Here is a 23,941-nt window from a genome sequence, read left to right as displayed (position 1 = left end):
ATAGTTCACTGGGGAGTAGAGACAGTAAACACTGTTCAGCAAGATAATTGTGGGGAATGTAATGTCCTCTGGGTTTTTCTTTCCTTTTTCTCTGGGATGCTTGCAGTGGCTCCCCAATGGCATGGGCAAGGAGTGCTGAGTGGGATGCATCCCTCAGGAAAAACGGCTGGAAAAATGTCCTGGAGCTTCCTGGTGCCTTCTCTAGGGATTTACCTCCTTGTTGGAAACATGGGCTTGGCCAAAGCACTTCAGATACCAAGATGCCCCATCCCTGGAAGTGTTCAGGGCCAGGCTGGATGGGGCTCTGAGCAACCCAGGATAGTGGAAAATGTCCATTGGAAAATATCCCTGGATATTGGAAAATATCCAATATCCAGGGGTTTGGAGCTAGGTGAACTTTTAGGCTCCTTCCAACCCAAACCATTCCAAAAACACCAGCCAGAAAGCTTTCTGCTAACAAACTCTCCCCATTTAATGTTTAAAACCACCATGTGCATACTTTGCTAGCTATTTTGGGTACTATTTTTGAACAGCTTTTGCTTTATCCTCTGTAAGTTTAAGCTGCCAGATCCTTTGGTCTTTTCTTCAATTTGCTTAATCAAGACATCCAGTATTTTGCAGTGCAGTTCAATTCCTGAGTGCAGGATCTTTTATTTAAGCTCTGTCGGAACCAAAACACCACAGAAAAAGGGAAGCAGCGAAACAATACGTGCAAAGCTTACATTGCTGCTGACTAAATCATTAAAATGCTGGGCTGGTTTTGCTCTTTTAGAGTGAGCAGGTCTGCTCTTTAGCTTTGCAAACCAGCAAGCCAAGGCTAAAGAAGAGGCTGTTTTGGGTGGAAGTGTTTGCCAATTTCAACCTGTTAGGGGGAATGATGCCTTAGGATTTTAGCTTCTGTATTTTTTGTGTGTTTGTAATTTAGTGTGTAACTCTGGACTCCATACAGGGTGCTAAAGCTCCTGGTCTCAGCGTTTTTAGGCAAAACAATTCCCCGAAAGCTTGGAATCCAAGGACACCTTGTTGCCTCAGGTCCCAAGATATGTAAATGACAATGAACTGTGGGGAGCAAACTTGGAGTAATTGACATCATCACCTGAAGGTGTAATTGGAGGATTAAAGCTTGATATGTAAATGGACAGAATTTATAAATTATGAAAAACTCCTGACCCATGTCCGTTCTGGGTGTAGCCTCTCAAGTAGGCTTTGTCTGCCCTAAATGCACCTTGAAGACCCTTCATTAAATTTAACTGCCTTTTATTCTCCTAACTTTGTCAAGCCTCTGTTTTAGCCAAGCCCATCAAGGCATCAGCTCAAACCATATTCATTTAGACACCTCCAGCCAGTTCCACGTGGAAGGAAGGCAATACTCACGCAGGACCCTCACGCCGTGCTTCAGGGCTTGCACTCTGCTGGGCTCCATGGACATGCTGAGCATGGTCTGCTGCCCACCAATGGTGCACACCTGGTTCTCCTGGGCTGCCTGCTTGAACATCACCAGCAGCTGGTTGGCGATGATGGTGTTGAGCACGGAAATGACGACCATGGGGAACACGAAGGAGATGAAAGTGTTGACCTGTGGGGAGAGATGGGGCACAGTCAGGGATGGGATCAGCAGAGGAGGAGGTTGGGTTTTATTTCTCAAGGCAGCAGAGGAACAGCCTGCAGTGGAAATCTTTCCCTTCCTCTTACTCAGCTGGTTTTGGCTTTTGAAGGTTTATTGCGCAGAGGGAGAACTCAAACACTGCTGACGCATGTTCATTCATGTGGGTCAACACCCAAAAAAGGCAAATTCATTCGTATCTAATTACACTCTTTTCCTCTTTTCCGTGCAGTTCATTGCCAGAAATGTCTCGACTGAAACATGCCATTGATCTTCTCATTCACAACCAGCAGGATGCTGCTTAGCTTTCATCATGTGTAGCGTGACTTCTAAATAACAGTATGCTATTGTCTTTTTCCTGCATTATGAGCACTCCTTGGGATCTTTTTAACTCTCTTTTTTTGTCCTCTGTCCTTTGCTTGTGCATTTAATGGCAGCGTTTTGTTATCTCATAACTAAGTTAAATAAACTTTGTGCCTTAAAGGATTAAAATTGATCAGAATAAACAAGTGGAAGTCGTAATGTTTTTCAGTGCAAATTATTTGATTACTACAGTTTTGATAAAATTAAATGGAGGATCAAATTAAGCAGTGATTGAATCAAGTAGAAATCACTGCTCATGTCAAATGCAGGAAAACTTGGTGAGGGCCTTTTGGGCTGTTTAGAAATCTCAGTGGAACTAGGAAACAGGGAAATAGAGGCACCTGTAGGATTTGCCTGCACATCTGTGGCAAGGCTGCCATGGTGGGATGGGGAGTGCTAAGCCCAGGAGACTGTCCTCTCTGCTGGATGTCACAGGAGCAGACTCAGCACATCACCCAGAAGAGTGTAGGACAAATGAAAAGCCCTGTAAGTTTTTAGGATTTGAAAATATTGACAAGAATTAAACTGCGCTGCAAATTGCTGTGAAAGCAATTGTATTAAAAGTGATAAAATGACAAAAAGATGGAACTATGAAACTCAAAGGGGAATTTACTCAGTGGGAGAGCTCCAAGGCAGGCTGACTTCTTGCCCAGCCAGCCACTTACCTTTCACCTCAGTGCAACAAAACAGAATAACCCTGCACTCCAAACCAACGCCAGGTCTCTCTGCAGATTGCAAACCTCATCTAGAGACAGCTTCTCCATCTGCTGGGATGGAGACATCCCCCTCAGGACCACCACCACGGTGGACAAGGTTTTCTGTGCACCCTGTGTCTGGTGCAGATTTGTCACCTCTCTGCTCTGCAGGGATCCAGAAACGCTGGAGGTGAATGGAAACCACCCAACCACATCCCCAAGATGCTGCAGGAGATCCATAAAAAAACCAGCAGCTCACAAGCACAGGGCAGCAGGTGCACATCAGAAGCACTTCACTTTCTTTATCCATAAATCTGAAGCTGCCAGTCCTCTTTGGGCAAAGACAGGAGGTGGTGTTGGTGCTGAAGTTTCCTTTAGATGGACAAAGTCTCTGCACAAAGACTCTGTGCTCTGCAGCTCAGTGTGTTAAGAAGGACCAGCTGGCTTTTGTCTCTCGCCCACACGGTGAGAACATCCTCTCCCGTTGATGCTGGCAATAAAACAGAATTCCTAGATACATCCCACCACCACAAGCTGCTAATGGCCTCTTTTGTTAAGTATGGAACAGCTCTCTACACTTCTAAAAGATCTCACAGCCTGCTGCATATTAGGGCTGTCTTTTGGAGTTGCCTCCACAGGCTAAGACAGATCATCAAGCAGTAAAGACCAACTATTTAACCTTCATGAGGCAGCCAGGCTGAGCTGTTGTACACAGGGGCGAAATGATTGCTCAGATTTACCAAGTCACACTAAGAAATGAACCCTGTAGCTCCTCACTCCAATTTCTGTGGTTTTAGCTGTACAATGCCCTTCTTTCCCTCTGCTGAGCAAGGTTTGCACATCAGCAAAATGCAGCACTTAACTCTGGAAATGTTTCACCCTGTCACCTGAGAGCCAGGAGTTATTGGTTTTCATTCGAAAATTCTGCCCTAGCTGTAAATTCGACTTGCTTGATATAATTTTGCAGAACTCAAAAAGTCTTTTCTGAGCTTTCTTAAAAGCCTTGATTCATTCTATAATTGCACTGTGAAAATCTTTTAAAGAGCTTGGGAAACTGGATAGAATAAAATTGACTTTCCCTTTTAGGAATTGTTATGGTAAAAGTGGGAATATTGCATACTTTCTATCAAAGGCTATATTTAAAGATTTTTTTCCCTACCTTGATTTGTAGCAAAACTCTCATCTAGTGTAAAAAAAAAAAAAAAGAAAAAAAATCTATATTTTCCCCAGAAGCAGAATGTTTTAATTTGTTGAAAGAATTATTTGCAAGCACAAAGTCCCAAAAAACATAAAGGCTTGAAAAGCCAATCTCCCTAAACAACTCCTTTGTATTCCCTGTTTTTCTGTCAGGCTGCTCTAGCCCAGCCCAGCACACTCTGCACATCAGTGCAGCAACACTTCATTTTGAGGTGACTTTGCACACTGCTGGAGCTGGTATCTCCTCCAACAACTCTTCAAAGTCAGGGGGAAACTTCCCACTTGCTCAAGAGGAGCTGGTCTGGGATCCCAGGACTACATGTTCAAAAGTTCAGGAGCAGGAAGACTTGTAGAGGTGTTTAATGGGATTTTTTACAGTGTCTCCTAACATCAGCGGACTGAAGTGGCTACAGCTGTCAGTGAACACCCATGGGAGCCTTTGGAGCTTTATAGATTTTTACAGAGACAACTTTGGTCCTAGGAAGGAGGATTTAGGGAGTGTGCAGTCTTATTTTTGACCTGCAAGTTGCAGATTTATGTTGGAAAGGACAGTCTGTGTGATGCTGGATCTACACTAATCCTGTGTTCAGGGTTTGGATGCACAAGCACAGGGGTTTGGCCTCAAGCACAGTCCAGGCTGATTATCCTGCCCATCAAAACTGATGTGTTTGCAGCAGAGTGAAGCCACAGATCCCAGTACCACAGTGGGCAGAATGAGCTCAGTGCAGGAGCTGTGAACAGAAGGCTTAGCCCTGGCTGCTCTCTAGGCTAAAAAACCCAACGTCATAACCCCCCTGACTGTGTGCTAAATCCTCATTTAAAAAAAAAAAAAAAAAACAAAGGGAAAAAAAAAAAAGAAAAGAAAATCCAATAGTGCAATGTTTGCCAGTGGTAGGACAGAATGAAACACTAACCCACTTCTGTGCTGCTGTCACTCCCAGAATCAGTGCAATCCTAAATACTGTTCAAGCACCAGGCAGGCAGCATCTGTGGGATGGGATTAGTGCTCAGGAGCAAATCGTGTTTTGTCTGGTACAGAACAGCAGCCTTCCCTTCCAGCACTGCCTGAGCAGTGACAGCCAGACACAAGTCACTCTGCCCTGGCTGTGCTGAGCTGATGGTGACAACACTGATGTCACCTGAGGGTGAACTCCCAGCAGAAACCTCTGCTGAGACCCTGAACCCCCACAGGCACTGAGTTATCTGATCACTTGATGGATGCCAAGAGGTGGCAGAGACCCTGCTGTGACTCCCCCAGAGGTACAACACCTTCACTGTCCCCAAGGCAGTGACAATGACCTTTCCAGCTCCATCTTGGTGGCCCTGCAGGTCCTGCCCTGCCCTAGCACAGAGCCTCTCTGGCTCTCAAATGATGATGTTCATCCCACTCTTCTCTGGGCCCTCTATTGCCAAAGGTGATTTTTTAATGATAGAAATCATTGAAATTATGCAGGGTTTTGCAGGACACAGGGGGTTGAGCAAAGCTGGAGATGGGGAGAGAAGCTCATGAGAAGATAAATGGATATTTATGGGAATTAAGCTAGATTTCTAGAAGGGAAAATGATGTAGCTATTAGCTCAACAAAAATCAGGCTTTGTGTGAGACAGAGAATTCAGCCTTGTGTGAGTTTGCTTCTTCCTTCCAAACAGAAACATGCGAGAGACAGGGGGAAAGGGACCAGAAAAACCAAGGGACACAAAACCAGACCACAATTCTGGGGTTTGTGGCTCTTCCTAAATCTTTTGCAAGGCAAACTGCTCCCCTGGCTCTGCTGAGCTCCTTGCTGACGTGATTCACTTTTGCCAAGTCGTCCCTCAGCTGATGTGACGGTGTGGTTTCCCTGGGTTACCACTGAAAGCCATCAGCTCCCTCGCAGCTGAGATGGAGCAGATGAGCACAGAACTTCACACAGGGACTCCCCAGAGGGCTTCAACAAGTCCTGCAAATCAGAGGGTTTGCGAAGATTTATTCTTTGGTGTTTTAAAGTGGCTGTTGGACACACAGCCTGAAAGGCCACTTTGGAAAAAGATGAGTTTTGTATCGCTATTACAAGCCAAGACTTTTTTTTTTAGATATATCTGAAGGCAAGGAGGGTGAAATTTATGAATAATACATTTGTTTATGGCTTGTCTTTGCTCCCAGCAAAACTCCATCACCTGAGCCACCTGCAGCTGACTGTTCCCATGGTCCATCACATGGTTTTGGAGAGGCACAGAAGTAATGAGTGAGGTCTTGGAGAACTTATGTGGTTAAAAGTAAAAAAAAAAAAAATTAGGCTAAAGGCTCTCCTGGAGATACAGCAGCAAATTCAACACTGGAGGTATTTATCATAAAAACAGCCAAAAATCAGGACTACTCACAATATTTTAATTGACATGGCAGTGACAGTTAAATCACAGAAGTGGGCTGGGATGCTCAGAGGGATTTTTCTCCCTTCCTTTTCAGGTCTGAGGGAAGGACAGTTAAAATGGAGAGAAGTGTGGATGGTGATGATGAGCTGGTAAAACCTCATCTGTACCCACTAAGCTCCTGTCACACCTCATTTCCCTGTGCACACCTGGGGAAAGCTGTGAGATTCTGAGATTCTGCTGTATTGCAGCCTTTCTCTTCCCTGCTGGGGAGGATTCCCAGAGCAGAGACAAACCTGGAGAAATGGATGAGGAACCCCAGAGGAGCTGGAAACTGTCTGAGGAGGAGATGTGTCCTTGCTGGTTTCCTGGAAGTGACGGGGAGAGGATTGAGGATACAGAGCATTGTTTGATTTGTTGTTTTGAGCAAATCTATTAAACCACAGAGCTACATTTAACAATCTACCACATTCTGGTTCACCTCATTTCCAATGGAAATGGAAAGTAAATTATCCTCCCCCTGACTGTGGAGGCAGTATTGTTAGCATATGTCAATCAGGGAAGCACATTCTGCTACAACAACATTTGGCTGCCAAAAAATCTTATTTGACTAAATGTACTTTACAAAATTACTGGTTATCTCACTCAGTAGCCAGAATTAGCATTTTTTTAACCACCCAGTGGATAATTTCAGCCATTAATAAGCACAGTACTGCATTCCAGGATACAGCAATCTGTGGAAGACAAAGCAGGATAAGGGGAAGGTACATAGTGTTGGGATGCCAAAGGGATCATTTGGCAATGGCACTCATGTTTGATGTTCACAGGATGTGTCTGATGAAAAAACAGAAGTTTTTTTTCCCCCACAGTAAATAAATTACCATCTAATTAACCCCACCTTTACATGGCTCTCCAGCTTTCCATGCCAATTATCTCGATTATCAGGTAAATGCCATTCCTTAGCTGCAACAGGGCAGGAGAGGTTTGTGTTTGTGAGTGATAGAGGAAAAGAACCACTGCCTTTGGAGCCAGTAACTGGCACAGGGGAAAATGTGGAAGCTGGACAGCTACAGCCTAGTAAGGGAATTCAGTTCTTCTGGAATTTTTTGAGGGGAGCTGTATTGCAGGGTATTGGCTCTGGTCCTTACCTTGGCTGAGTGCATCCTGGTATGGGAGCACAAATCCTGGGTAAATAGGGATATTTGGCCAAGTGCCACAGCCTGTGTGTGGATCTGGAACTCTACCAGTGTATTTGAGCAGGAGCTCGACCTTTACACGCTGCCAGTTTTAACTCAGGCAGGTTTTTGCCTGTCACGCTTCATTTCGGGCGGCTGCTCTCTCCAGCAGTGTGACAGGGGTGACACAGCTGTCACCCTGGGACACTGGCCAGCTGGTGACATGGTTAGGTGACACTCTGTGCCCTGTGCAGACTCTTTAGGTGGGTGCATGAGGGTGTGGTTGAATCCTGCATCCCTGCAGGGTCCCCTGACAGCACAGGGTGACACAAACCCCACTGTCCTCAGCTGGGAGAAATATTCCTCCCCTCTCCTCCTAAAGAGGGACAGTGTGCAAACATCTGTACAGATCCAGGATATAACATCCCATTATTAGCTCAATGAGTAATCAAAGACAAGATATCAAAACCCAGGCATTATTTTTCTCTTTGAAACATCCTGAGAAATGGCCACAAAAGCCTCTTATTGTTGTCTCCTGGTACTCTCTGTACCTCTTCTACCCAGCTAGAGGGGAAGACACATTCCACACACATCACCCAAAGTGACAGAGAGTGGCTTTGTGAGTTTGTCTAATCTCATCCCAAAGAGCTCCCCTGATCACCTCCTGGAGCTGCAGGAGCTCAGGGAGACCGAGGAGCACCTTCCCTCTGCCTCAGGGAGACCTTTTCAGAAGCGCTGAATATCAAGCCAGGACATTTCAGAGAAAGGTGACGATGATGTGAGACGCTGCTCGCGGTCACAGGTATTGATGTCACGATGTCTGATCAGCTCTGAGTCACAGAGGCAAAGCCTGGTGCCAGGACAGCTGTGTGGGGACATGGGGATGGATGGCAGCACAAGCAGCTAAACCTCAGGAGCTGGGGCACTGATGAGGGTGTCAGTCTGATCTCAACACAGGGACTAGCAGGACATCCAGAGTTTCCCATTGAGGGAGAAAAAAACCCAAAGCAAAGCCTTGAACACAGGCTCATCCTGTCCAATGCATTGCTGATTAAATAACTCAGCAGGTTTTGCTGACCTCAGCTGGCATCAGCCACAGGAGCTGGAATTGGACAAAACTCTGTATTGCAGACCTCTGCAGGAGCCCCAGTTTTATCTTTGCTTTGGCTGTGCTCTGGGAATGGGGACTGCAGGTATTGCTGTTTAGGTGAAGAAAGAGAACAGAAAAGTCTGCAGATAAATTATCAGATGGAGTTGATGGATGCTCCCAAGTCACTGGACTGGTTCCTGTCCCCATCCTGTCTGCCCTGCAGCCATTAGTGTCAATGAGGCTGGAGCTCAATTAATTGCATGGCAAGGACATGTGAGCAGCTGTTCCTGACACATCCACTTGCTTTACTCACTGAGGGAAAACCCCTCCAAAGCTTTGCAACTCAGAGGATAATGCAAAAGACTTGTCCTCAAGCTCTGACTGCTTGATGCTGTGGAGGTGTTTCAGGTTTTGTATTGGTGGATATTTATATCAGAAGAAAATTTATGTTACTGCAAGGCTTGGGGTGGCAGCGTGTGCTGCTTGCAGTCTGTGCTGTACTTGGAGATCTACAAGGTGCAAGTTCCTACAACCTGGTGCAAAGCAGGAGGACATGGCTGTGCACAGGGCAGTCTCCTCTCTCCTCTCCTCTCCTCTCCTCTCCTCTCCTCTCCTCTCCTCTCCTCTCCTCTCCTCTCCTCTCCTCTCCTCTCTCCTCTCTCCTCTCTCCTCTCTCCTCTCTCCTCTCTCCTCTCCTCTCCTCTCTCTGGGCTGGCTGGATGCCTCCAGGACTGTCTCCAGCTGGATAACACTAGCCATGAACTCTTCCAAAGAGCTTAATTTAGCTCTAGCATTGAGATCACAAAGAGGATCTGCTGAAACTCTGTTTTCATTAGCATTTTGTGTCTGCTCCACACTAGTGATGTTTTCCTGGCTTCTCTCTGTAGATCTGTGGCCATCACAGAGAATAGCCAGGCAGTGTGGATTAAGGTTTTCAGAATAACCAACGTGTGCCATTTTCAAGCCTGTGTGTGGTCCCACACTGATGAACTCTAATGGGAATGCAGAGCAGCTAATGATGTTGAGAAGTTGAGTTAATCACATACTCCGCAGGAGTTAATCAGATACAGAACAGATGGAAATAAATTGCGTACTGACAAAAAGCATCCATCATATCTACGGCAAAAACAGCCCCATTCATAAACTTCCCTCCTTGGAGAAAACATTTGTACATAAAAAACAACATCTGATGCAGAGCAACTCAAATGGGTCTCTTGCTCGTGATGGGTTGAGAAAGATGTCAGAGCACTGAATAATGGGGGCATTCCCAAGCTTGACTGGATACCTGAAGGATCATTTAACCTCATTTCTATGCGTGGTTACAATGCTGTGGCCTGAAGTATTTTCAGATTTATTGTAAGTAATAGCAAAAGATATGACTAATCCATAATTATAGATATAAATCTTATTATTCCTAATTGTGCACAAGGGTAATACCTAAATATCGAACTCCCCAGGGACCTCAGAGCTTTTCATTACCTCCCTAAATGCCAGAGAACCTACTCCATTATAACTGTTCTTGAGAGAAAAATTCCTCCTTTCCTGGTCATTGCCCACCAAACTCAAACTTGAATGGTTCTGCTGATTCCACCTTCCGAAGAGAAAGAAAAACTGAAATTCAGGAAATCTTGGAAATAATGAACTGGAGAATAGACAAATGGGAAGGTTTTAAGGTTTATCACCATGCACTGGAAATGCCTTGTATATCATAGATATTCAGCTTTTTCACTGAAGGATAAATGTTTATTTGGAAAAATGGAAGAGTAAATCAGTAACCAAAAAGCTCAACCCCATACAATAAAAACCCCAAATAATCCAAGTTCTCTCTAGGATTGAGCTTGATGAAGATGATGAATTTGGGACCTCGTACAGTTAATTTAGGACCTTCAGTTAATTTAGGACCTCCTGCCAGCGATTTAAGAGGGATATGTGGAATTTACAAAGGAAGGGTTTTAGCACAGGAGAGCTGCTGCCTTCCTGTACCTGGTGAGGGAGGACAGAAGTGGTGACAGAGCAGCTGTGATGATCCTCCATCACATCATTATTAACCCAAAAGCTTCAAATCCTCCCCTCTTCCTCCTTCAGGAAATCACAGAGTCACAGAATATTCTGAGCTGGAAGGGACCCACAAGGATCATCGAGTCCAGCTCCTTCCTTCTTCATTTCCTGTTATTGGTACAGACAGCTACAAGGTAAATTAATTCTATTTTGCTTGCAAACAAGAATAAAGTCAATTCATGTGCGGTCAGTTTGCTGGCCTCAGCCTTGCTCCTCAGATCCAGTTATCCATGGCACTATTTAGGGCAATATTTTTGGTTGAACAAAAACTCAGTGAGTAATGTTCTTGCTTTTCCCTTTGAACATGCAGGTCTTTGTTATTATTTCCCCCTCACCCTCCCCAGCAGCTATGTTCTACTGGAGGGGAAATAATACTTCAACTTCAAATGACAGTCTGGAAATATGCTTTAAATAATTTACCAGTGCAGTTGGATTTCAGTTCTCACTATCTGCTGGTATTCTGGTTCCTGCTTGTTTTTGCCAAAGGGCTATTGCCCATCGCCTTTCACAAGATATTTGGGTTTCTCCAGCTCTGCTGCTTGTCAGCCCTCTAAATAATTTAATAAATGTTCATACAGCGCCTAATGCTCCTGACGGCTGAGTAATCCTAATCCAGATTCTGCAGTTATTTTCTGTCTATCCTCCTTTGCTTCTTCTTTCCCACTGGATTGCACAGTTGTGGTGGACATTGATCCACAGAAAGTGTCTCCATGGTGCTCCCTGTGCTGCAGGCTGATGCTCTCTGCTCAGGGTGGCTGAGGATGTCCTTGGCAAACCCCAGGAAATCATTCCTGTGCTGTTGGCCACCACTGCAAGTGCTCAGCACATCTGACACTCCTGAGTGGGTTTTGCAGCCTGGATGGTGCAGGAAGGACGACCACCACATCCTCTAAGGGCTCTATCACCACATCAATAACTCACAGCAGCTGACTTTGTGACTTCTCTGAGCTGTGCCTGTTATTCCATTCTTCTTTGGCTCATGCTTGGGATGGTTGTTGTCATGAATGAGACTGTTATATTTGGATGTTTACTCACAGGCAACATCAAAGAAAATATTCAAACCCTGGTGACAGTCAATTATCCCCCAACTTCTCTTGCTCTGGCAATACTGAGTCATTTCATCCCTCATGATCCAAATGGATGGCTTTTGCCCACATGGATATGAAGTCACTTGCAGTGAGTGTTTCAGGATCCTAACTAAACAGCCTGTTCTAGCAGTAAAATACAGCCAAAGACACAGGCATGGGAGCATAATAAGCAAAGATTTCTGACTGTGAAGGGCAGCAAACAGCTGAATCAAGTGGCACTTTCTTCCTTCCCACACTCTCTTGGTAGGTGGATCATGACAGAGAAGAATGTGGGTCTGTTTGGCTCACGTGGTGCCTGTCAGACTCCAGTTTTACACTTGGAATGTGGATCAGTGTGGAGCAGTTGGTCCTGGGCTCAGTGGCTCCTCTGTCCTGCTCTTTGTAGGGAAAAAATGAGGATGCAACCAGCAGCTGGGTGACAGGAGAGCAGAAAGTCATTAGAGCACAGGGTAATTAATAAATCAGCTCCATTCTCTGGGATAATGGTGAAGATTTAAGATAAAGACTTTGTTATAAACTAGCCAGAGACTGCAGCCTTCAGCCTGATGCATGAGGAACACACTGCAGGAGGCTTCAAAGGAAAGTTAATTTAAACAAAAACCCAAACAAATGGAAAGAACAAATCATTCTCCTATTGAAAAACGCATTAGACCCAATTCAGAAGAATTCAGGGGAAAGTTAAGTCAAACAAAACTCCAAACAAATGGAAAGAAAAGATCATTCTGCTATTGAAAAATACATTAGACCCAATTCTGGGTTTGCATTTCTGCCAGGTGAGGTGGAGGCTGAGGAGGGTTAAGAGATGCTATAGTGTCTGAGAGACAAGTAACAGCATGGAAAAAAATGTATCTGTTGAATTACATTTCAGGATCAAATTTTCTCAAGCTTTTTGTAATATTTCACATACGCTGAAAAGTCTCATTAATATAGCTGGTAAAATAACAGCTTGTCTGCTTAAAGTAATTAGTAGTTGACAATTGGGTTGAATTTTAAATCCATGAGGAGCTTTGGTTAGCACTAATAAATGTTGATTAAGGTAGCAATTAAAATCTAACAATCTCTCTGGGGGTCTGAACTTTCAAGCTGAAGTTTGGAACATACCTCAATTCACAGAGAAAATGCTGCAGTTCCTCCCAGGCTGCTTTATTAAGCTGTGGCAGTGTGGATTTTTTTTTTTTTTTAAACTTTGTTTTTTTTCTTTCTCTTTTCCCCCCCAGTTTACACAAATTAATTGCAGCCTAAAGTATTTCCCCACAGCTTGGACAGCCACCAGCACCTCTCCCAGTCCAACACCTGGTGGACACAAACACCTTGGCACAGTGGTGACATTTAGCAGGAGGTTTGAGCTTTCTCTCAGGAAATACTGTAGGACCCTCTTGCTGTCCCTATTTCCATGGCAGTCCTTCCCAGGAGGCAGTACCTGTCTGTCCCTCTCCTCATCAGGCTCTGAAGTGGGCTGGAGAGATTTCCAGCTCTCCTTTGAGATGTTCTGCCTTACAAAAGCAGCCAAACTCTCACAAACATGCAGGGTCAAGCAGTGCTGGCTGAACTTATCTCTCCTGATTCCCTGCATCCCATAATCAGGGTGATTGGATGAGCCACCAAGGATAAGTATTGACTAGGCAGTGTCTTGAGGAAGACTAAAATTATCTCTCTTTGTTGCACTTGAGTGGTTCAACCAAGGCAAATCACGAAGAACATTTTGTTTATAGACTTCTTTTACTGATTTATCATCAAGGGACTATTCATGGAGGTCTCAGCTGCTTTCTGATCTTACTAAACCTGATAAAATTTCAGACACTTCCCTGAATTCCTCTATTTTGGACGTCAGAAAGCGCATTTGTATTTCATGGAACACCTTTTTTATGCTGGCCAAATACTTCTGGTATTTTCACTCTTGCTGTGGGCAAGACAAAAACTGAACACAAACCCAGATTTGTCTTTATCACACATTAGCTCTGTGTCACCCATTAATTACATTACATCCCCCAGATTTTAAGCTGAATGCCAGTGGGAAAAAAAGAGGAATGCAATGTGAAATGGGAGCAGCTTGGTTCTCTTGTGATCCTGGGAGAGTGTTGGTTCTTGCTCTGGTCATGCCACTTAAATCAACAGATTTGTCATTATATTGTTTTCCAGGTCTGTGCCTGTGGGCTTTGGGAGCAGCTGAAATGAGGTCCTTTCCCTGCAGGGTACTTGCCGTGGCTGTTGTGGAAAAAACAAACCAGCAGAAAATTTGTGCACATCGTGGTCAAAGCCAGGGAATGCTCCTGGGGCAAGGCAGGGAGGGCAGAAGGAAACTGTGGTGTCCCTTTGACTCCCCAGGGCTCCTGCTCAAGGTGGTGGCTGCTGCTTGGTCCTGCTCTGACCCCAGCATCCCCAGGAGATAGGAAAAACCTCTCATTCTGGGAAGGACCTTTAATAATCAGCACCATTTTCAGGTGCTTTCTGAGCCCAGCCCATGTGATGTGAGTGTGGCTGTTGGTTTCTCCACAGCACTGTGTGTTCCTGAGTACATTCTCTGAGTCCATTCATTGTTAAGGATATGAACAGCTAGAGAGAGCTGGAGATCTGAGGATTTGAAGAGCTGGAGGAGGAAAAGGAACAAATCCAGAAGGTGGAAAAAAAGCCTATTCACTATCAGTCAATGTGTCTATCACTTTTTTTCCTTTTTTTTTTTTTTTTTTTTTTTTTGTCTGTGTTGTAAGGATGACATACAAATGGCTCAGATAAATCTGGAAAGAGATGCTAATGAAAATCTGATAGCCAGGAACATTCAGAGCTATTTTTTTTTTTTCAAAGTAGGCTTAAGAACTGGATGAAACTGTGCATTTTCATTTGAGTGAGCAATTTCCATGCCTGAAGCTTTGGGACAGGTCGTTCTCTCTGCAAGATGGACCCAAGGGTTGAACCATCTGGGAGCTGGAGCTGCAGAAGGGCACGAGGGTGAGCATTGGTTTGGAGATCCTGGCATGGCAGTTTTGGGGTTTTCATGGGAAACAGCTGCTCTGAGAGGGTCCCCAGTGGACACAAGTCATCCTGGACATCTCCACCCACAGCCAATCCCACCCTCCACGTGGATCTAGCTGTGCTGCAATGTGCAATGAGCACTCAGGGCTGCTGTGGAGTCATCACCTGGGGTCTGGAAACATTACTGCATGGAAAGCCATGAGCTCCTGAGGAGAAACCAGGGTGATTATTCATGCACAGGCTTTCAGACTACTTGAAAGGGCCTATTTAATATTTTTACAGTAATACTATGCACTCTGCTGCTCTTACAGTAGAATTACAGGTGTCACCCTGAGGAGGTGTGTGTGGGGGGCAGGATTTTGGAGAAAAGCCATTTTGCCAGGGAGATGAGGCAAACAGAGGGGCTGCAGACAGAGCTGGCATCTCCAAGGAGCTCAGAAGATCTCCTGGTTCCAGGCTGCTGCTTCACAGAGCCACGAGGGTAAATCAGCAGGGAAATACTCAAATAGTGGAGACAGCATGGAAGGATATGTTGGCTCCAGTGACAAGCAGAGAGAGAAATCCTAAATCTAGCACAGGTAGGGAGGAAAGGAGATATGAGCTACCTGTCTCTGTTGACAATGTCTCTGCTGGCCAATTAAAAGCCTCTGCATTGAACAGGTCAGGTCCTAATGAGCTGCAGGTCCAAAGTCTGACTGGGAAGCTGGAATGCCCCATAACCCCAAATCCACATTGTCTTTCAGAAAAATGAACCCCAAGCAAAACAGATTGAGAAGGTCACAGCTCTCCCCTGCAAACCACAGCACAGGCAAGCCCTGAATGCTCTCCCGTTTCTCAAAATTGATTTTCTTTTTTTCAAATTAAAGTGCAAAATGAACATGTGAGACCAAATGCTATCAGACTAGACTGCAAATGAGGCTAATAGGCCAAATGTCAGATTCGTTTCTGCTGAGGAGTCATTGCTGAGAGCAGAATTTATGTAACCTGTTTTGCTCTAAAACATAATCCAGCCAGCAAGTGACTGGCAGGAGGAAGATATTTTGCCTGTGGAATGGCTTCTTTCCTGCTATAGATTTCTCTGGACTTTACCCTAAAGGGTAGGGGTTCCCACCAGCATTTGAGATGGGCTAAAAATCTGAGGGATAAGGGAAGCCTGAGGTGCTGGGAAAAATAACTCCTTTTTTTCTGTTTGGATTCTGTTTGGACCAAAGCTATTCCTCAAATCAAGATTCTGATTGCAGGCTCAGAAGAATCTCTAACCATTTCCCCACAGCAGCTCAAACTCCTGGAGCACAATTCAGAGTCTCCCAACAGGAGGGTTGGTTTTCAGGTTCACCTTTCTCAAACCCACAGAGCTCCATGGAGGAATGGCTGAGAATGTCGACCTGGAGAAGGTATCAGCTCCCAGTGTCCTGATTTTTGTGATGCAGGAACCAGGAATCTCTGCAGGAACCCAGAAACTCCTGGGGCTGTTCAGGGATCTATCTGAGTGTGGCTGTTGGTCACATCCCCCTCAGCCAACAGAGATGCTGCAGCTGCTGTTGCTGGCACTTACTTGCACTGGCCTTTGCTATGCATTAACCAAAATAATTTTCCTTTTGAAGCACAAAAATTTCAGCGCAAAAATTGCTGCTTTTATCCCTAAGGCAGGCTGCCCAGACACAAGACTCTCTCAGGTAGGAACTGTTCCTGTCCAAATGGTTGTGGAGGCAGATTCCTCACAAAAGAGGAAGTGGTTTAGCAAGATGAAGTGATCCCAGTGTTGTGAATGCAACCAGGATTTCCCCGTTAATTACCTCACCGTTAATTAAGGGACCATTTTTTTATTAAAATTAATTCTTATCTTTTTATAACATATTACTTAAAAAGGGGATGTACAGAAGTGTTTATCACTGGTACCCTAAGATGCTAATTTCCAAATGTTATGGCTTGTAATCAAGCTTAATTTTCTGACTTATCCTCCAAAGGAGAGACTTTACACCAGTTTTGACATTTAAATTACCTTTGATTTGCAAGTCCAATACCACCATAAATATTCATAGCCAAGAATTGAGTATTTAATATTTTAAAATTTTTAATTCACTACTAAAAACCAGCTCCAGAACAAGGTGAAGGAATGAAATAAAGCACATTTCATCTGAAGCACTGGGAGCATCTGGCTTTGCTCCCTAACAGAGAACCGACACACTGCTCTCCCATTTGATGCTGCCGAACAAAATTTGACAGCAAAATCATCCTTTGATCCTTTCCCTTCCATCTCCTGGCAAAAAGTGATGCTGGAGCTGCTGCCGAGCAGTGATGTTGTTTTGGTTTGTGCCATGTCCAGCTTTGCATGGGGACAAGGCAGAGGCAGCTGTGGGCATGATCTGGTGCCACGTGCTGGGGTTGGTGTGGCTGTGCTGGGGTTGGTGTGGTTGTGTTCGGGTTAGTGTGGCTGTTCTGGGGTTGGTGTGGCTGTTCTGGGGTTGGTGTGGCTGTTCTGGGGTTGGTGTGACCCTGTCAGGGTTGGTGTGGCTGTTCTGGGGTTGGTGTAGCTATTCTGGGGTTGGTGTGTCTCTGTTGGGGTTGGTGTGGCTGTGCTGGGGTTGGTGTGGATGTGCTGGGGTGGCTGTGCTGGGGTTGGGGTGGCTGTGTTGGTGTTGGTGTGGCTGTGTTGGTGTTGGTGTGGCTGTTCTGGGGTTGGTGTGGCTGTGCCAGGGTTGGTGTGGCTATTCTGGGGTTAGTGTGGCTGATATGGGGTTGGTGTGGCTGTGCTGGGGTTGGTGTGGCTGTGCTGGGGTTGGTGTGGCTGATATGGGGTTGGTGTGGCTATTCTGGGGTTGGTGTGGTTGTGTTGGGGTTGGTGTGGCTGATATGGGGTTGGTGTGGCTGTGCTGAAGTTGGTGTGTCTCTGTTGGGGTTGGTGTTACCCTGCCAGGGTTGGTGTGGCTGTTCTGGGGTTGGTGTGTCTCTGTTGGGGTTGGTTTGGGGTAGAGCAGCCAAACACCTGCACACGTCACTCACAATAAAGAACAAATTGGTTTCATAATGAAACATTCTCCTCTTTTCAGTGACTGATGACTTCTTCATTCTTTTTTTTTTTAATATCAGATACACTTCAAATGTAATTAATTTCTCCAGTCCTTTTGCTTCTTTCAACAATAAGGCAGGGACAGGGAAGCAGCACTATCACTATCCATTTCTCAAAATCATTTCTATTTGCAAAAGGCTAATAAACAATTGAGATACACTGTGACCCTTTCTACCCCAAAACCAAGGAATGTATTTTAAGCATAAACATCTTTTTCTGAGATGACACAGTGCCACTGCTTTAAGGAACACCAGACAGAGTATGACACTGCTTTTATGGCATGTTTGTCACCCCCACCCCAGGGACAATAAATATGTACCTCACATGTACCTCTCCTGCTGCCAGGAGTGTCTTTGGCTTCTTGTGTGGGAATCTTTGCACCACAGCTCCAGTGATACATTGATTTTCTGACATATAATTCAGGTGTCTCTTCCTATCTGGGATCAAAGAAGGACCTGCTTTCCAAGGAACTCACCCAGATCTTTACTCTGCTTTCTTCTCATCTCAGTTCATTATTTTAATAAAAGGTATTTCTCTGCCTACAAAATCATGGTTCACAATGGGTGACAGACTCATTTCTAGCATTATTTACCCCTTCCATTTGAAAAGTTGGGATCTGAGGGTGGCCTTAGAAACTCCAAGCTTTGAAAATGTGAGAGGGACCATAAAAGATCAGGGATGCCAATTTCAGGTCTGTTTCTGCCAAAAAACCTGAAAAATGTAATTATTTGGTGGGGCGATGTTCCCTCTGGTCAATGCCTTGGACTAAATCCAGGACAATAAATTGAATTCCTTCCAGATTCACTTTCCATGAAGGAGCAGACAGGAGAAGGATGAGCACCAAAACTGGTGAAATGAAGCTATTCAGCTCTGAATTGTTTGGAGAGATTCCACTAGAGAGAAGACTGGTTAAAAAAGTTGGATTTCGTTCCCCCAAATAACTCCCTGCGATGTAGAAGAGATGATCCTGTGTCACTCTGGTGGAAATAAAAGACATGACAATGGCCTGAAACGTCTTGATTTTTGATTCAGTAAAATCCGAGAGTCTCTTAAGTGACAAGTTCTCATAAATGATTCCATCTAATGGAAGATACTTTGGTAATTGCGATATTTTAATTTCAGCCCTTTAAGTGCAGAGAACTCTCATTAGCACTCAGCATTCAGGTACTGCAATGAATTTTCATGGGGAGAGAATAGCATACACAGCGCTGAAATGCTGAAAGTATGATAAATTTATTCATCATTTTATGGACAAAGATATTAAGTGATTCATTAAGCAAAACCATCCATTCCCTTCTGGGTACAAGAAAGGTTCTATAATTCCTGTTTTTCAGGTAAATAGACAGAGGCAGAAAATTACTAGCTCTGGCCTAAACCTCCTCTTCCCAAGCATTTCCACAGTGACTTTCTCTGTTTTCTAGCAAAGTTTATTTTTAAATGAAGCCTTCAAATGACCCTGGAGAGTCTGACTTTCCATGCCTCAATCCAACTCCTGTGCAATATTGCCTTGACTAAAGGCAATAAAATCATCCACAGGGGAGCTGAAATGCCAGGCTGGCAGACTGAGTGCATGAATATTACAAATGAATGAAGCAAAATTTGGATTTCAGGACAAAAGCTTGCCTTTACACCAACGCAGAGAGAATTTGGCCTTGTCATGGTTGTTTAAGGGAATTTGCAGTGCCTTGGAGAAGTGACTCCTCTGTTGCCCTGTGCTGCCAATTTGGAAACCGAGTCATGGAAATGAAAACATCCACGTTCTCAATTATTCCACTGGCACTGGAAGTGCTGAAGGAGGGGGAGGGATGTTAAATGAGAGTGTGCAAGAGCAAAAGTGCTGGTTTTACACTGAACTCTGAGCTCTCTCATGCAGCAATGAGTCACAAAGTCTCGGGCAAGCCACTCTCAGCAAAGGCAGCACCGTGGGCAAAGAAAGCAGAGCCATGGCACATTTTCCTTCCAACTGTCTCCTGTCTTTTAATTGGTTTCAAACTAGATGTTAGCAAGGAGGCAAATGCTGCTTCTTTCATGTCTACTGCAGTGAAATGCTGGCAAAGGTAAAACCCTGCAGGTAAAACTGGTGGGAATCACAGACTCACAGGATGGTTTTAGTGTGAAGGGACCTTAAAGATCATCTCATTTCAACCCCCTGCCATGGCAGGGACACCTTCCACTAGGCCAGGTTGCCCCAAGATCTGGCCTTGGACACTTCCAGGAATGGAGTATCCACAGCTTTTCTGGGCACCCTACACCAGAGCCTCACCATTCCCTCCATTCAGGCTGTATTGAATTACCAGCTCAGTGAGGCATCACTGGATTTTGTTTAAGATAGAAATTAAATGATCTCAGAACTGAACTCCCTGCTGAACTGCTGTTTACAATCAACATGTGGGTGATGAGGATGAGGGCAGTGACCAAAGCCAGGTCTCAGCCAGCCCAGAGGAATTGCTGAGCCCTGCTCTAGCACTGCTGCAGATGTTTTCCTTTGGGGATGGCTTACACACACTGCTGCTTCTTCCTCCATTACTTACACCTCTCATCCATTTTACCTTCTATTCCCTGGCACTGCTAAATTTGGAAAACCAGAGCTACAATGACAGGTCTGTGCCAACTCTGACCATTTTTTCAGGTTCACAGCTTACACAAAGGAGTTGAGGAGTGCAGGTCCCTCCTCACTCAGCCCAAACCTGTGGGCATCCAGCTGTATCCAGCTGCAGTTGTTTCAAGCAAACAAGGCTGCTGGCTCTGCAAAAGCCCTTTCAGTCTAATTTAAAAGACATTTTGCACGAAAAAGTGGTTGTTTGTATGAATATATGCATGGACCAGCTTTAATTCTAGAGCTCAAGCCTGATTTGAGTGTGTCAAAACTTCACAGGTGAGGACCTGTCTGCTGTTGCAAAGGCATTCAGAAATTCTGCTTTGCTGCACAGCCTTTGGTGAAGCAGAGATCGTATGGATGACAAAAAGGGATTAGTCTGATCTCTAATGATTCAGCCTCACAACCTGAGAACCAAAATAAAGAGTATAAACCAAACATAAAGAGGGAGAGGCAGCAGCCACTTGAGGGCTATTTGGATTAATATATTTAGAGCCAATTAGAGACCTTATTAAACACTCTTCCTCCATGAGCTCTCTGGTATATACTTGACACAGACAAGGCAAAACATTTGATCTTTAGCAGTGAAGGAGCAAAAGCAAAATAAATTTTAAAAAAAGACACACCGAAGGCTGATACTTCAAACAAAATGAATCAAGAGAGAATGTCAAGGAGATCATGCCTACCTTCTAGGGGGCAACTTAGGCATCAGTTTGCTTATTTATTATGCATTAATTAAAATGCTTAAAAGAAGTGGAACCTAGCTCAGGGAGTGATGAAGCCAAATCAGATGTGCTTTGACTCATCACAGTGACACAGTGAAAGCTGTACAAAAATATTACCAGAAAGATCTGTTTGGAGAATTAAGAGCTTTGTGCATTTAAGGAGTTATGACATGTTCTTGTAAGGCAATGAAAAGTACAGGGATCAAGGAGATGAAAGAATACAAATTATGAAAACAACTGAAAAATGGTTTTGTCCTGTAAAGAGTTTCTAATAGATGAAGCAGCTCTAATTGCCATGAAAAAGTGAAAGCAAATCTCTTTTGTACCTGTGTTGTGATCTGTAGTAGCTGCTCTAACTTAGAGCTGCTCTAACAGGTTTTTCAGTGTGTTTTTGGACCCCTCCTGCAGAAAGAAGCCTCTAAATTGAGGATAAAACCCTGTGCTTGTACTTCTGGAGGTCCCTGGCTCAAGCTCCAGCAGCTCCCACCACTCACCCAGTGAAAGGCTGAGGCATGAGGATGGGGAGTTACAAACCTGGAGGCTCAGGATGCAACCCTTGCTTAGGAATGCAACAGTTATAGACAAATAATCTTCTTGTGAGAGTGGTGAATTTGATGCAAAATGAATTTTTGGAAGGAAACCAAAAGCTACTTGTCATAATTCAATATACAGAACTGACAAAAAAGGGGGAAATGTTGAACTGTTCCACTGTTTTCAAATAAACACTTATTTTCTCCCTGGAAACACTAACACATTTCATTTCAAAATATTAAATAAGAAAATATGCTGAACTTCTGCTTTACTTCAGAATTGTCCTAAGCTAAAAAAGACAGAAGAAAAAGATGGGTTATAAGCCCAAAATGAAACAAAGCAATCCACCTGAGCTCGAAGTTCAATTTGCACACAAAGTGCTGTAAGTCAACCCCAAATTAATTGCTTTGCTTAACTCATCCCTGCTAAATTTCATAATTCATTCTTCTTGGTTTGACCCAAGCATCTTTTTCTCCTTTGAAAACAAATTATTTCACTGTGAAACCACAAATCCCGTCATTCTCCCAAGTGCAGAAGGAACATCTCCAGCAGAAAAGGAGGAGGAAAGAGAAATAGTGACTCCAGCCCAAGAGCACTGGGAGCAATGTGCCCTTGGGGATCACCCACCTGCTCTGATCTCATCTGCAGCCTGCTGATCCAACATTTCTCTGGGTTCCTGCCATGGCAGAGAAGGTCAGGATTTCTCCCAAAACTCCTTTTGTGAGGTTCAGCATTTCGGTGCAGAGGTTGTGACAGGAAGACAACTTTGTTTTCAAGTGGGAACCACCAGTGCCTTCAGAGTACTTTGCTTCTCCCACACCCATCCAAAAAAATAAGTATAGAAATCTCACACTGGAAGGAAGAAAGTTCATCTGGACTGAAACAAAGGAGGAGGAAGCAGTCTGTCCTTTTATTTTGATGGATGTTTCTCTGCAGGGAGCATTGAATATCTTTGTTTTCCAGGTATCAGTTTGGCCTCAGATTAGTCATTCTTGACTCGGGCATTTTCCAGCTAACGGATTAAGCTTCTCCTACCAGGCACAAAGTATTTGGATGTTGTCTTGCAAAATAAGTAATTTCCTCCCCCTCCTTTTGGCCTGAGCAGTGATTACTGCTTGCTGGTTTAGACAGTGAAAGAGTGGATTATTTTGGAAAGAATCAAAAAATAAAATAAAATAAAATCTGGGAACATTTCCATTTCCCTCAAAGCTTGCTTAACTCGTTTTAAGGTTTTATTAAGGGCACAGAATGGTTGACAATAAAATTATTTCTCCGAGCTGGGAGAGGTAAAGCAGATTGTTACACACAGGGAGAGGGGAGCTGACTGCTCTCATAAATAAGTCAATGTGTTACTCCTGCAAGACTGGAAGCGGAATGACAGCTCCTCCAGATGCTGATGCTCTACTTCCCTGTGACCCTCAGCAAACTGAAGTTTGCTAAAAATACCCTCCAAAAGCACACGTGCTCCAGGGCTGCTGAAACCCTTGGAGCAGGGGAGGTTTGAAATGGCCAAATTCCTGCTCAATCCCAACTGGGAGCACCAATGGATGTGCCCAAACCTCCACTGAGCATCAGGGCTGAGGGGTTTTGTGGCTGGGGAATTCTGGTGGAGCCTGAGCTGCTGAGCCTCCCCAGGGTGGTGGGGATGGTGCCTGCTGCACCCTGGCTGCTCTGGGAGCAAATCATGGCTCTGAGATGCTGCTGAGCCAAGCCAGGTTTGGATGGAGGAATGTTTTCGTACATGCCTGGCCTTGCTGTCCTCCCTGCCCTCTCCTGACACAACAAAGAGACAGGTGACAAAACACAGCAAAAATTAAAGGCAATGGGAGATGGAAGCAGAAATTCCACTAAGTTTCGCTAAATTCTGAAAGCAGAGCTTTGTTTTGGGATGAACATTCCTTCTTCCCTCAAAATGCAACTCCTGCAGACAGAGACTGCCCAGGCAGTGGGCAAGGGCATGTCACCTCCCCCTTCTTACACCCTACTGAGGGAATAAATCAGGTGTCATCAAAACCCAGCTTCTTTCTCCCCTTCTTTTGCATTTTGATGTCTGAGATGCATAAGGAAAGGGAAAGCACAAGTATGACAGGGTGATTAGTGATTATCTTTACTCACACACAGAATAAGTTACCAATCAGCCAATCTGCCCTTATCTCCTTATTTAAAATGCAAACTAACGTGAAGGAAACAATAACATTTTAATTAGATGGAAAGAGGAAAGCTACAGGAGAATGCCATCCTTGCAGCAGTCTGAGGTTCCTGAGCTGCATGCAATTACTTTGATGGATCACACACTAAAGGGAGAGCTAAACAGCACAGTTTCCACAACACTTTTTGCACCATTCCATCTCTTCTCACTTTCAGTGATGGAAGCCAGGGACAGCTAGGGTGGGAAATTATTTTCCCTCCAGTGCAGCCTTCTGGGAAGCAGA

General features: G+C 44.5%; 1 protein-coding gene across 1 annotated transcript in view; it reads right to left on the bottom strand.

Annotated features, from left to right (window-relative positions):
- Window positions 1-23,941, bottom strand: part of NTSR1 (neurotensin receptor 1) — a 53,604-nt gene that overhangs the window by 15,428 nt on the left and 14,235 nt on the right. The window contains exon 2 of the mRNA XM_085078997.1: window positions 1,375-1,576. Coding sequence (XP_084935123.1) covers window positions 1,375-1,576 — 202 coding nt within the window. The remainder of the gene's footprint in view (window positions 1-1,374; window positions 1,577-23,941) is intronic.

The sequence above is a fragment of the Lichenostomus cassidix genome, chromosome 20 (assembly GCF_008360975.1).
Source record: "Lichenostomus cassidix isolate B80296 chromosome 20, HeHo_3.0, whole genome shotgun sequence".
Taxonomy (NCBI): Eukaryota; Metazoa; Chordata; class Aves; order Passeriformes; family Meliphagidae; genus Lichenostomus; species Lichenostomus cassidix.
This window is presented reverse-complemented; position numbering and strand designations above follow the sequence as displayed.